The sequence below is a fragment of the Triplophysa dalaica genome, chromosome 21, assembly GCF_015846415.1.
Source record: "Triplophysa dalaica isolate WHDGS20190420 chromosome 21, ASM1584641v1, whole genome shotgun sequence".
NCBI lineage: Eukaryota > Metazoa > Chordata > Actinopteri > Cypriniformes > Nemacheilidae > Triplophysa > Triplophysa dalaica.
Window position 1 is genome coordinate 6,899,347 of NC_079562.1, and position 15,070 is coordinate 6,914,416.

Consider the following 15,070-nt stretch of genomic DNA (forward strand, 5'->3'; position numbering starts at 1 on the left):
TGTGCAAACTCTGGCTATCCTGGTAAGACAAACTTCAGCTGCTGTACTGCTGTATTACTGTGTATATTCCAGAAGTGTCTAAAAAATGACTAAATGTAGATGTAAGAACTGGCGACATATTTTGGATGAATGGGATGATGACCTGATTTTGCTGAGGTCCAAGTGTTCATGTGTTTGCAATACCTGGAACAACATACCTGACAGCAAATCAGATTTTAAGGTTATGTTTTGTGCCGTTAGGACTGGGTTTGTGGCTCTTATACTACTCTCATCGACCTGTTTTCCCCTCTAGTTTAAAGGGATAGTTCATCCAAAAGTAAAAATAATGTCATCTTTACTTGCCCTCAAATTGTTTCAAACCAATATACATTTTATTGTAATGCAGAACATAAATAAATATATTTAGAAGACTGTTTGTAACCCTCTAAAAATGCTAAGTATGTCATCATTTACTTAACCTCAAGTTGTTTCAAAACTGTATAACTGTCTTTGTTCTGTTTCCCACATTCTTCAAAATGTCGTCTTTTGTGTTCAACAGAACAAAGACAGTTATACACTTTTGAAACAACTTGAGGTTAAGTAAATGATGACATAATTAGCAATTTTAGATGAACTATCCCTTTAAGGACTAAGTTTGGGTTTGAGGACAAGATTTGACTATTGAAATATATTGAGGCAGGAAACTGCTTAAGGCCTTTTCACATTTAGCGTCTTTTCCACAAGCATATTCGTTATTTTAAATTTAGACACGCGGAAATAGTGTGCCGCATTGAGATCATCAGATGAAAAAATCTCAACTTTTAAGAAAGCCGCAAGCACCGCAGGTCGTGTGGCAAGAACCAACCAGCCAATATGGAGCTCAATGAAAATGGAGATGATCACAGCATAACTAAATCTAGTATCAGCGTTATTGCAAGGTATTTTCAGCGCATATAATCCATATATCCTCTGTTTATATCTCCTCGTCTTAACGGCTATTGAGGCCCATGGTTGCGTAGCAACGACAGACGCCAGGAGAGCGCAAAGTCCAGGTGCTTTGGAAAAAAGGAGAATGCGGTGCGGCTCGCGTATTCTGCGCCGCTTTAGATGCGAAATGTGAATCGGGCCTTAGTCAGAATAATCAGGACATGGTCGCCGGGCATAGTACAGCTTTCCTGGTGTCATTCTTAACACAAATTAGCAGTTACCTGTTTTTATCCAGAATACAAACTGCAGCATATATGATAGGCGTGCACGAATCTGTGTAGTGTAACCCTACACAACAGCTCTGGATTGTGTTATGAGCTGTCCTGAAAGAAGCTTTGACATCTGCACTGATTTTTGAAAGAGCTGAGTTGAGGTTTAATTTCTCCCTTGTGGCTGCGGCACGTCCCAGCTCGCCTGCACTGCAGACCGGCAAAAACTGATGCCTACAGGCCATTAGAAAACAAACAGAAACGGGAGAGAGTCAGAGAGGGAGTGTCTGTCACACACACAGACAGACACAGGCTGCTTAATCAGTTGATCATGTGTAGTTCTGTGTCCTGGAATGGCACCATTGGATAGTTCATTCATTTAGTATTTAATGGATTGAAAATACAAAATTTTATTCATGGCATGTGTTCTTATACTCAAAATGACATAAACCACCGGCCATAGCTGTTAATATAAATGGATACTGGAATATGCGTTTTGTCTCACAAAATTAAATATTTTGTTGGGAAATTTTGTTGTGGTAAAGCCAAAGCATAAATGCTCCCTCGTGGTATACAATAGTTAAATTAATTTTTCAGTCCATGAATCATTGAGACTTTTTCAATGTTCATTTATTTTTCTCATTATGCAGTTTATTGGCTCATGGTTACCAGAAGTGATTCGGTATTTACTTGCACATGGATTTGTATCAGTGATAATGACATAAAATCTCTGGTAGGACAAACTTCAATGTGTGGACAAGAGTACAGTGAAAGGTCACCCAAACATTTAAATTCTGTCATTATTCACCATTTTGTCATTTCAAATCTGTATGACTATTCTGCAGATATTTTGAAGTATAAAGTGAAACCAAACAGCAACGGTACACATTGACTTTCATTGGTTTTGTGTCCGTACAGTAGAAATAAATGGGTACCGTCGGTGTTCGGTTAACGATCTTCAAGTTATCTTCTTTTTTGTTCTTTAGAAGAAAGTCATACAGGTTTAAATTGACAAGAATGTGAGTAAATGATGACAGAATTTTCATAGTTGGGTGAGCTGTCCCTTTATTATTCCCATTCATTTATATTACCAATCCAAACAATTCCTATTGAAAATGTCCCATCCTACCTTTTTTCTTACTTAATTTGTTCACAGTGTTTAAAGCTGTTTTCTATTTATAAAAAGATTTTGCTTCTAGTTCAACAAAGTGCACAAAGTTGTGGAATCACCCAGATCTCCCCATGACATCAAATGTTCCATCCGTCTCTTTCCCTCATCTCTGTCTCTTTCATAGATTCACTCATGCCCTTTTTTTCTTTCAGTCTCTTTGGCAGTCATTTACACTCATTCTTATCTGTCACTTACAAACACACAGTCTCCGCTTCCTTCCCAGGCATTCTCTCTCTCGCACACACACTCTTATAGAGCTCTGTGACAGTAGTTTAGCACAGAGTGGTCCTCGCCCCAAGCTGTGCCTGATCCCCGGTTGGCTGTAGGAGTCACAGTGGAAGGAAATCACCAATTGCACACACATACAAACAATGTGTCCTGTCACTTTTTGTTCTCCACTGGTGGTCTTCATGTTTGTTGCCTTTCTCACATTTCACTCATCACTTCTCTCTATTCACCTTTGACCTGCTGGTGTAGAACAGGACTGATGTTATATAGCCGTGTGAAGAGTAAAGCAAACATATGTGTAAATGTAACTTCCCCAACATTTTTTTACTTCTGAACATTTGTTAAATAATCATAAGTGTCTTGGTTGTTTTTGTGTTCAAATGCAGGCAAAGAGAATTCTCTGTGTCCTCATAAAACAGATTTAATTAGACAGCGGTGCCTCTGGAAAGCTGTCTGAACTTGGTTGTGTTGCTGAAATGTGCCGCTCCGGCATCTCTCTATATTACACGACCTTACCAGTATATCCGTTACAGCACTTAAAGAAAACGTGTAATTCAGCTGAAGTATGCCAGTCACTAAATTACATCACTTTACAAGGGTACACAGTGAAATCTTGCCTTTTTGTTCCCTGTGGATTTAGCGAAACCATCCATTCAGACCACCCTAAACTGCGATAGCCTTCTGAAAAGATTGATGTCCTCTCATAAAACATGTTTTATGGCAGATAAATCTCTTTTAGGTGTATTCCTATGCAGTGTTAGTTTACAGTAAAGATTTATCATTTCAATCAAAAAATAATTTGATGTTTTAATTCAGTTTTAGGTTATGTACAGAGATAAAGAATCAAAAGCATTAGCATAGCACTAGATTAGCGATCTCTCATACCGCGCTTAACCCCGGGTTATCTTCATACTAAGCCCTGCTTTTAACCCCGGGTAAATTAACGTTTCACACTTGTAATTTGGAAGAGTGGTTCTGCCCGCATTTTATATCACAAGTTATGCACAGTCACAGATACTGAGTAAACAATCGTTTCAGATTTTATTTAATTATAAGTAAAGTCATAGGAGGTTAAAACAGCCAAAAAAGGATTTGCGTGGTGTCATTTTTTCTTAAATGTGGATCTACTGGGTCGTCGGTTATTTAAGGAGTCATATGACACAGCTAAAACAAATATTATCATATGTTTTAAATGTAATGCAATGTGTGTACACAATGTAAGGGTAAAAAACACTGTATTTCCCCCAGACCATGCTTGTTTGTATCTCCTCTTTGCCCCGCCTCTCTGAAACAAGCAGATTTTGAACAAAGCTCATCGCTCTGAAAAGGGAGGTGTGCTATGGTTGGCCAGTGAAACCAGACAATTCTATGAAAATTATATCTCCATTAACTCACCCTCAAGTTGTTTCAAATCTTTGTAAATTTCTTTATTCTGATGAACACAGAGAAAGATATTTGGAAGAATGCTCGTAACCGAACAGTTCTTGTCCTCCATTGACTACGATAGCAGAAAAATGTCTTTGTAAATTTCTTTGTTCAGTTGAAAGCAAAAGAAGATATTTTGAAAATTGAAGGAGAGCAAATAGTTATTTGGCACTTTTGACTACCATTCTTCCAAATATCTGGAACAAGTAAATGCTGACAGAATTTTTATTTTTGGGTGAACTGTCCCTTTAACAGGACTTTAAGTATAAATAATAGTAAACATAATACTTCTCCCACATTTGTTACTTCGAGTATGTTTCTATATGTCATAGTTTGATGATGAGGACTGTCATTCAGTCACAATGTAATGGATCTAATGGTTATAAGTACTGGTTAATTGTACTACTAGTATGTGATGGATTCTATTGGTGGGATGGTTTTAATATAAAAAGCTAATGGTTCATAATGATATTTAAATGGAAACCAGTAGTATTTTTGTGAGGTTCTCAGTAGGTTTTTCCGCAGGAATCTTTTCGGAGTTGAAATAGTAAAATGTGTCTGTGTGTAAATAGACACTGCAGACATACGTACATATATACAATTATATACAGTTCCTTGTTGGAAATGGCATATTTAGTGTGTATATTGTGTATAGAGAGAATCACCTCTTGCCCCAGTGTTACCCGACTGGCGCCCTTCGGCTGGGTTTTCTGAAGGAATATTTGCTGTGCGCAGCGAGCGAGAGGGAAGCGGGGGAGGATGTGTTGGGGGAGGGGACGACTCCTCCAGCAGGCATGCAGTATTCTCCGGATGAATAAAGCCTTGTGCCAGAGCTGTGCCACCACCCCGCTACAGCAGAGAGTGACAATATTTCTGTCTCTCTGTGTGTTTGATGGTCTAAAGACATGTAATTCCTCAAACATTTGTGATCAATGCTTTTCTGATATTTAATATCGCATCCTTAAAGCACACATTTCAGATCATAAAAGCAGACATCTTGATTTAAGTAAAGTTTAGAAGATGATGTCCCGAGGTGACCTGTCTTATATCAACACTAACATGTTTTCTTTCTGTTTCCCCTTTTCTCTGTCTGTTTCTGCTTAATTCTCTCCCCTCCCCCCACTCCTCTCTTTGATAGTTCATTCACCGGACTCAGATGCAAGCCGCACGGCCCACTCTCCCCACCAACAATCCTTCCATTCGGCCGGGCTCGCAGAACCCCACGGCTACGGTTTACCACCCCAACCAGTCCATCGTGATGACCATGACGCCCATGCCATTTCACCCCCAGACACCCCAATATTACATTTCCCAGGTGAAGCATCAGTAGAAGCATTACTGTAAAGGGTTTCCACATTTGTTAAGGACAATTTTTATGACATTTTAAAGCAAAGTATACTTATTTACCATTTACTTTTAAAACAATATCAACACTTATTCATATGATAATAAAACATATCTTTTTTTCATGATATACACACTAATTTTGACAATTTAGGCTAACTCTTTGAAATGTATAAAGCTAATAAAAAACAAGAACTGATATATCAATGTTATATATTTATATGAAAATGTGTTTATTTTGTGGAAAATGGCAGTATCGTGGAGATCAGGTATCATTGAGCATATATCTTTATTTTTCTCCTCACAGTATCGTCACAACTTACCTTACGTGGGACCCCCGCAGCAATATACCATCCAACCGCCAGGATCCGGAACCTTCTACTCAGGACCCGGCCCTGGGGAATACCCAACCCCTTACGGCAAGTACAGAGCTCTCCGAAGCATGCGCTTCATCATGAGCGCTCTCACATCACATCCAGCTGGTTCATGTTAGCTCCAGGTAGTCTGCATGTGTCTGATTAGCTAACTGAGAAATGACCTCGTTCTCAAAACACGATTCACTCCAAGGCTGTTAAGATCACGTGAAAGCTCACTTCAGTGACAGGTTTTTTCCCCTTTCCTGTCTTTTTACAACAACAGCTGCCGGGCTGCCATATTACTCCAGCCAGGCGGTGTACCCGCCCTCTCCACCCATCATAGTGCCTGCACCTCTGCCCCCTCCACCTGCCAAACGAGAGAAGAAACCAGTGAGTACCACCAGAAACACGGAGGGATCCACTTATTTTTCAGTTTATTTTCCACTGATAAGGTTTGAATTGAATCCCTGCGGCCCTGGCTGCCAGAAACAGATTAAATGCAAAAATGCTGCTAAAAGGATATCCGTCAAGTATTGGTTTATCCCCGGTATTGGCCTTCGTTCCTTGTTTAATTGTCACGGTAGTCCATTACAGTTTTGGAATCCATGATGAGGAATAAGTCTTGGATTTCTCAGGTTTGTGTGCGTGCCATACAACTCCCCACATATTTGGATCAGACTGTGATGTGGCGATTTCGATGCATGCTGAGCAGTTGGCATAGTCGAGATGTTTTATTATAGGCTAGAGTCAGAACTGAGCCAGTTTCACCACGCCCACGACTTGTATATAGAACAGAGTTGTGTATTGGCTGGTTCTCGCCATTAATATAGCCTGAGATTCTGGAATGGCATCAAAGTCCCTTTACGGAAGTCATTCATCTACTTGAATGGGGGAATTCATATATCTCTAAAATTAAATAGCATATTTTCGATCAATAATTCAACATGACTTGAACTGTCTCATAAATATGGTTTGTTATGCTTAAATTACACAAAAAATCACATTTTCCAAGATCGCATCATCTACAGGCTGGCAAGCGCCTCACGAGAGCCCCGCCCCAGAGAATCGTCAGTCTTTACATTTAGTCATTTAGCAGACACTTTTATCCAAAGAGACTTTAAAGTTGGGTAAACAATGGAAGCAATTGGGTCAAACATTAGGACAACAAAAAGCATAAGAGCAGTAAAAACATGTCTCACAAAGCCTTCTACAGTGTACAGAGCCAAGTTTAGTTTAAGTAAGCATGCATTATTTTTTTATTTTTTATTAGATATTGTAGAAAATATATAGAAATCAGAAATGATAAGTCAGGTGCAGAGAGAAGAGATGAGTTTTCGGCCGATTCTTAAAGATGGCGACATTATCTGCTGATCTTGTAGCAGCAGGCAGATCATTCCACAAATGTGGAACCGATCCAGAGAAGGTTCGTCAGAGCGATTTGGGATGGCACCACAAGACGTCGTTCGATTGCAGAGCGTATGGATCTGCCGGGTTCATAAGTCTGCAAGTGAATGAAGATAAGGGGGTGCAAAACCAGTGGTGGTCTCGTAGGTCAGGAGCAGAGTCTTGAATTTGATGAGAGCGACTTTAGGGAGCCAATGTAACTTAATGAAGTTAAGGCGGGACTTCCTTCGCTAGAGAGGCCATATTGACAGTTGCATTCCTCGGCATGCATTTTAATGCCAGTGGCGCATCTTGTTAATATTACTATCTTTGATGGCGTTAAGAATGAATTAAACAAACAAACAATTCACCACTCCTCTTGCAAACTGGCACATCCATATGAGAATTAATCATTGGACATACCTCCATAATTCTTTAGTGTACTGGTTTGAATGTTGTTTAATGGTATTTAGAATAACACAATATAGTTAAATGTTTTTTTGCAGCACACGATTTGCATGGACTATTTGTATTGTGTTTTCATGATCTTGGAGTCGCTCAGTCAGGACTGTAAAAATGTACTAAAGCATTTTTTTGTATTCACGAGGTATCATATCAGTACATTTGACGTCTCAATAGCATCCTCTTTTGACTCTGGTGTGTTATTGAGTCTTCTGTCCAACTGTGCTTCTGTCCTCACAGATCCGGATCCGAGACCCAAACCAGGGCGGAAAGGACATCACGGAGGAGATCATGTTCGGAAGCAGGAATCCCACTCCTCCTGTCGGACACCCCACCTCCATCTCGACCCCTCCTGCGGGACTTTCCTCCTCGACACCGACCCCGCCCACAGTACACCTATCGTCGACGCCTACCCTGCCACAGGCAAGAAACGCACATCGTTTTATTAAACGGCCAGCGCTTTTTCCACATGAAGTTATAATTCACATCGGTGTACTGCGGATCTTAACACATTTTAACAAGTGCCTGTGTCTGTATTTAACGCAACCTTTCTAATCAGCTCCTGTCCAATGAGCTCTTGGCTCAGCTGTGTTAAGCTCACCTGTCTAATGCAATTTTCCAGACATGTACAGCCACTCTGTCTTCCACACACACACACTTTCTCTCTTTGGCACGAAGGGTGTACATGGATTAGTTCCACCTCACAAAGTGAGTCAGCCCCCCCAGTCTAATCCGTATGACAGTGAGGGCATCAGGCTGTTTTCTGCGCCGTTATATGTTTTCATGTACGATGGTATTTACTATACCATGTGGTTAAAATTAAGAGACCATTCCAAATGTTCATTTATTCAGCATTTCTAGATGTATTTTGGCCATTCCAGTCCAGCGTCTGTTGAATTTCAACAAAATCAAACCTGAGGAGTGGCAAACTCAACCAACAGCAAAGTGAAAGATTGACAGCATGACAAAACACATGAAAACTGTGATATAAATCGAGGTTATCAAATAAAAAAGTTTTTTGAACTTTTCCTAAATACATGTACATATATTACTGTTGTATTGCGTAAAAGTGAATATGAACTCTGAAAAAAGCAGTCTGAAAAATACAGAGCATTTTGACCTGTTTTTCCAGTTTTACAAATAAATATAGATCATTTTACATAAACGGATATCTGTAAATAGTAAATTAAGAAAAACTGAAAATCATTTTAAAATGGTCTCTTAATATTTTCTACGGCTGTATACTTAAATGTACTTCAGTGCAACAGTAAATTTCTAAATTACTTTAATACAATCATGATACCATGTACACAAATAGTGTTGCATATAATACTTGGTATAATCTTGTTCAAATGCTCAAAAAACATGACATTAAAATATTATCATGTCCGTAAAACATGGTATTATCTATTAGTCCCGTAGAGTAAGGTGACACCCTCCATCTGTTTCTTTCTCTCCATCTCTGTTTGTACAGAAGCTAGCGTTTACTTACCCAAATGATTAGAATTAGCCTTGTTCTAGACATGTTATAAATCTCCTATGGTTTAATCTTGCAGACAATAGTGCCGCATACAGAGAAAGAGAGCTAAATATCCCCTGCTGTCTGATATAATGTGTAGTTTAACCATCATCCAGGCATTCCTGCATCTAAACACATTATTATAGAATACAGAATATCCAATATTATTTTGATGTGTTATTAATTGTGTGCCATTGAACCACCTTTGATGACGCGGGTTAAAAATGCTTAAAAATACAAAGTAAGAATTTGTAGAATTACTCCTGGGGTTTTCAATGTTTTTTTTATTGTAACAGGTTTTTAATTAGGCGATTGAACAGGAATTATTATTTGTTCAAATTAGTTCCTGTTTCATTTGTCTTTGCTCTCTTTGGGACATTTGGCTTTTGCTTGAACATTATTTTACAGTACGTGTACCTATAGTGCACTTTGTGTACTTTACTAAGGAAGAGCTGGGTAGTATATGGTAACTACATGGTATAAGTTTAGGTTTAGGGGTAGGTTCAGGGTTAGTTCCTAGATTTTACCAAGTTATTTTACTTATTATAATATGAAAATAATAATAAGTACACAGTATGTACATGGGAAACAGGACTGTAAAATAAAGTGCTAGCGACTTTTTAGTTCACTGTTCAGTTGAAATATTGTTGCAATGTACATTTCATGTTCAATGGCCTGATAAAAAAACTGTTTTTATTACAATACAAACTCTATGAGTAATTATGCAAATTCTTCCTTAGTTTGTATTAAAAGCTTCTGCTATTTGGACTCCCTGTAACTTTGCATTATTATTGCCTTCTTTAAGAGATAGTTCACTCAGAAATGAAATTCTACCATCATTTACCGACCCTTTTGTAATTTCAAACTTTAATGACTTTTTTAATGATATTTTGAAGAATAACGTTAACCGAACAACGCTGGCACCCATTCACTTCTGTTGTATGGACCAAAACCAATACAAGTGAATGGGTGCCAGTTAACTGCGTTCTTCAATATATCTTTTTTTGTGTTCTGCAGAAGAAAGTCATGCAGGTTTAATATGACAAGACGGTGAATAAATGATGACAAAATTTTCATCTTTGGTGGAACCATCACTTTGAATGGCTTGTTGTATTCCTCAATTATAAGTCGCTTTGGATGTTTGATGTGTCTCTTTTACACAAATGCAGGCAAGCAACTGTCAGCCATCGGAGCAAAGAGCATATGTCCCACCTCAAAGACTCAGTCCTGCAATTATAGATGGCAGACCCAACTTAGGTACAACTCAATTCTAACCTATTTTTCCTTATAGGCTTTTTCTCATAGACACATGTGTCATGTGTTGTAGTTTTACACTTTCTTTCTCGCCATCTTCATAGATGACAGGCCAACAGAGCCACTGCAATCTATATCTCCTGGATCTAAGCTCCTCATAGAGAAAGGAGAAGCCGGAGGTCTTCCATTATTACAATCGTCTTCTCCAGATATAATCCTGACTTCCTCTACTGTTCCTACACATCCTGCAAGTGGCTGCATTGTATCCACCTCTGCAAGAGAACCTGAATTTCATTCTCCCACAACCACCACGACTCAAATACATCTGGGCATCTCTGGCGAGGACTCTCTCTCAGAAACATCTTGTATGCCTACAATACCCTCACTGTCTCTCAAAGCCGTAAATGGCCATGCTGATTTTCCATCAGGCTGTGAAGAACCAGAGGTCCAGGAAGCCTTACAGACCCATTTGCTCTGTGAGGTTCAGACGTCAACCTCAGGTACATCATCTGTGGAGGAATCCCATCAAGAAGTTCCAGTGGCCTTGGAGGAGCTTCAGGCAGAGCACCTCACTTTATTAGCTCCATCTGTGCCCTTGGTACCGACCATACAGGCCACTTCAAACACCACTTCTGTCCTTGCGCCACCACCTGGTTTGACACGGATATTGCAGCCCCCCGCTGGAACCGAGGAAACAGAGCCAAACAAGACCTCAAATGATGTTCAACTGAAGGCTCAGGACACTTTGGAATCCCAGACTCAGAATAACTCAAAGTTTACAGGTATTTGTTAACTTGGTGTGGCGATTTTAAGTTCAAACTCTTACAAGTATCAACATTGGTTTTCTGCGTTTCATGATAGCCCAAGCTGTTTCTGCTGTACCAAAGTCTTGGATGAAACCAAGTGAAGAAAGTCAGATGGTGGAAACACTACAGAAGGAGAATGAGGTGAGATGCATCTGTGAATTGTTAGGAGGAACTTTATAGGAGGGGTATCGCCAGTAATAGATACAAGCAAAGATGTAAATGAATAGATGACACATCAGTCTGAGAAAACCCTTAAAGGGATAGTTAACACAAAAATGAAAATTTCTTTGTTGTGATGAACACAAATAAAGATATTTGGACGAATGCTTGTAACCAAACAGTTCTTGGCCACCATTGACTACCGTTGTAGGAAAAATGACAATTGCTTGTCTCTATTACTGGCGATACCTCTCCTATAAAGTGTTTCCCTATGAGCTGACATTATCAAAATACAAAGCCATCATACAGTCATCATCTCACATAACTTCAGGAATTTGTAGTAACGCTTCTCTTATTCACATCAGGAGGAGGCCTCAGAGGAAAGCTTTGCTGGAGATGAGATGACTACTCAACCAACCTTAGGGACTTACAGCAGCCCCTTACCAGTGCCTGAGCACCAGGAGAAGATCTCAGAGGAGAACGGGGAGACAGAGGTGGAGCCTTTGAGGAACGGAGTGGAGACAGAGAGCACAGACAGCGGCGTGACACTCAGGGACAGCAGGGGATCCATGTGTTCCCCCACTCCACTCATGCAGGAAGGTGAGACCTCCTACCTCTGTTTTGGTCTATATTTGGCGTCAATGCTGAACAGTATTGAATCATTTATTTATTTAGTGATTTTTCTTAAATAATAATTTAAACCTACGTTCGCAAAATTTCTTAACATACTTGACCTACTATTGCTGGTCTCATTCCCACTCCAGGTCTCGTGCAAGCTAATGGAAAGAGGCAGTACGACCGTGACTTCCTTTTGGGCTTTCAGTTCATGTCCGCCTGTGTGCAGAAACCCGAGGGTCTGCCTCCCATCAGTGATGTGGTGCTAGACAAGGTGTGCTTTGAATTATGTTCTTAACATTTATATTATAAAGATGGTTTCAAAGCAACAACAAAAATTAAGGTTACTGCGCATGCACAGTTTTGTGGCCCAAACTTAACTTCACATCTGCAAAGAAATAGATTAGTAGATTATTTCTGAAAACAAGCGAAAGCCTTAACAAGTTAATTACATTAGCTAGCAAGTAAAAAGCATGTCTAGCAAGTATTAGTTTGGGTTACCAGTAGAAGAATCCTTACTTGGCTAAACTTAAATACGATAAAGTTACACAACCCTTTCAATTGTTTATTAACATACAATATTATTAAATAAATTGTTTATTTAATACAATTATGATACAATAAAATATTTATAAAAATGAGTATTAATATAAATGTATTACAATATATTTAGTTATATATTTTTAGCCTCTAGTGTGGAACTTTGGGCCAGGCGCATGCATCTGATGATTTTTTTATTTTAAAATGCATGTCATTACAAATGTACAACATCTTAAAATATTTAGCTCATATATTGAATTATTAATCATATTTATTATTATTAAATATTTTTGTTTATTTAGTACATTTTACATCAAATTTGACTTTAACTTTGATCAATCCTGGGGCAAATAATTATTCATTTTAAGAAGTCATTAAAACACTTCATGTAATGTAGTTGTTCGTTAAAGGTTATTAACTTTATAAATATTAAATTGCCAATGTTTATACAGAGTTTATAAGTGTACTACTACTGTGTGACATGCCGAAACCTGACTTCACAGGATTATTAACTAAGCATCTGTTAAGTACGAATAATGTAAAACATGGAACAAGACATCCCAGGATTCTGAGGGAACATAAAAATACTATATCAGTTTCAAGTTTAAAAAGCCAAAGTTTCCCTAAATACTGCAAATACATGCAGAGTTTCCTCTTGCTGTGTTAAAACCCTGAAAAGTCTTGTACACTCCCCTGATTTGTAAACTTCAGCTGTGCCTGCGCTGCTGTGAAACTCTTCAACATGCTGTTTCCATTAAAATTGCATTACGATGATGTCACACTTGGCAGTTGGGTTCATTTAGTGTAAAGAAGATAAATGCTCTGCCCTGTTTTTATAACATCTCTGGTCAAATCAGTAGATTTGAGAAAGTTCAGGAGATGAGATCAATGTATTTTAAAGCACAATTTCTATATGCTTTCTCGGTTTCATCTGAAGGGACTTGTTTGTCGTGTTTGCACACGTTGTACTTTCGGTTTGCCATTTCAGTTCCAAGTTTAGAGCCACTTTGCATGCACACTCCCTCACATCTGTTTCTGGATGTTTTTGCTCCTTCTGTCAAAAGATGTCTGGAGTGTACATTCAACATGTTATTGGTATATAAACTGTACATGGAGCTGGTCTCATGACAGATAGTTTTCCCTCAGAGCTGTAGAGATGTGCTAACAGTGTTGGCTGATATGAGATCAGTTACTTCTTAAAGGTTGCGATTAAACATTCAGATTGGAATATGTGTACTGTAGCTTCTCAACAGATGAGGGAGTGGAGAGAGGGCTGGTGTTTCATTCATGATACTGAGTTTGTTTCTCAACGCGCCCCCTGCTGGCTGTCATAAATATTGTGTCTGCTGTTTCAGATGAACCAAAACAAACTGCCACTGAGAACTGTGGACCCGAGGATGATTTCCAGGGGTCCTGACTTCACTCCCGCTTTTGCAGATTTTAGCAGGCAGATCACAAGTGGACGCGGAGCTCCGGTGAGTTTTAAAAGAACACGCTATGTGAATTTGGGTCTCAGGGACTCACCTTAGTATTCTTATGAAGTTACAACTATTATATAAAAAGAAACCATGTTTGTATATTATTGAAATAAAGATTATGTGTTGTGTTATGTGATTTGTGTTGTGTTATGTGAACTTTTTGAAAAGCTGTTGTTTAACTCTTCCACTTTTTGTTTTCCCTCTTGTTTTTCCAAAGCCTCCAAATGTGCGACGGCTACCACCACGTAAGATCATCGTAAACGTTTCTGTCAACCACGATGTCCAGCTCAAGAAGTCCGAGAACGCCTGGAAGCCTGGAATGAAGCGAGAAGGCTTAGTGGATGACCCGGAGACCCTGAAAACCCAGGTATTGATTCCTGTGGTTTTATCATCATTAGTGTCGTGAACTGGCCTTTTTTATAGTTTTTAACTGTTGTATGAGGTCGACTTTTGTCGTTTGCATGGTTTTTACATTCAAAAACATCAAAATCAATAAGTAATAGGCTATTTTCTACCTGGGTTTTGAGATTGGCTCGGTTTTACGGGGCGTGCCGCATTTAAGACTTTGAAGTAAACGCCCACTGCTATAATTGGATAGCTGTTTGCTCAGTAAACTTAGTTGGAGCCTTCTATGAGTTTGATTAGACACGAAATGTTAGGTTACACATTTTCAGGACATATTGAGCGATCTCTAACAAAGCAAGAGTGACGTATAGTACATGTATGTTTTACTCGCATAAGATTGCTGCACCATTCCAGTCGGATCAAATATTGACGGCACAGCACTGCTTTTTAATTTTAGTCTCTCCCCAAATCCAGCGTCGACCTGGGCCTTGTTCACAAAGAAATCCGCGCAAATGCACAATGTTTTACCCACGTGAGCTGGAACGTCTTTAAAAATAAACTTCAACCACGCATTACTAATGTCGGAATCCGAAGGGAGATTATGCAGCGGCTCTGTTCTTCCACAACCAGGCTTTAACGGCATGTTTATTGGTTGCTCGCTCTATCTGGTTCCGCGCACTGGTTCCGCACAAACCAGTGGGTGGGGTTAGAGAAGTAGTCGTTGTTATTCTTCTGTGGAGACAGTGTTCACCCCTATCAATGACGTCAACGACATTCCAGGACCTGGCATTCGCTGGACCTGGTGTCAAT

The 15,070-nt window shown here is 39.2% G+C and overlaps 1 protein-coding gene across 3 annotated transcripts in view; it reads left to right on the top strand.

Annotated features, from left to right (window-relative positions):
• eif4g3a (eukaryotic translation initiation factor 4 gamma, 3a) overlaps positions 1-15,070 on the top strand; it is a 39,147-nt gene that overhangs the window by 12,547 nt on the left and 11,530 nt on the right. For all 3 annotated transcript variants that reach the window (XM_056735268.1, XM_056735267.1, XM_056735269.1), the window contains exons 6-16: positions 5,138-5,314; positions 5,651-5,762; positions 5,983-6,089; positions 7,785-7,967; positions 10,233-10,320; positions 10,422-11,099; positions 11,179-11,264; positions 11,648-11,882; positions 12,047-12,171; positions 13,793-13,912; positions 14,133-14,282. In XM_056735268.1, the coding sequence (XP_056591246.1) occupies positions 5,138-5,314; positions 5,651-5,762; positions 5,983-6,089; positions 7,785-7,967; positions 10,233-10,320; positions 10,422-11,099; positions 11,179-11,264; positions 11,648-11,882; positions 12,047-12,171; positions 13,793-13,912; positions 14,133-14,282 (2,061 nt within the window). The remainder of the gene's footprint in view (positions 1-5,137; positions 5,315-5,650; positions 5,763-5,982; positions 6,090-7,784; positions 7,968-10,232; positions 10,321-10,421; positions 11,100-11,178; positions 11,265-11,647; positions 11,883-12,046; positions 12,172-13,792; positions 13,913-14,132; positions 14,283-15,070) is intronic.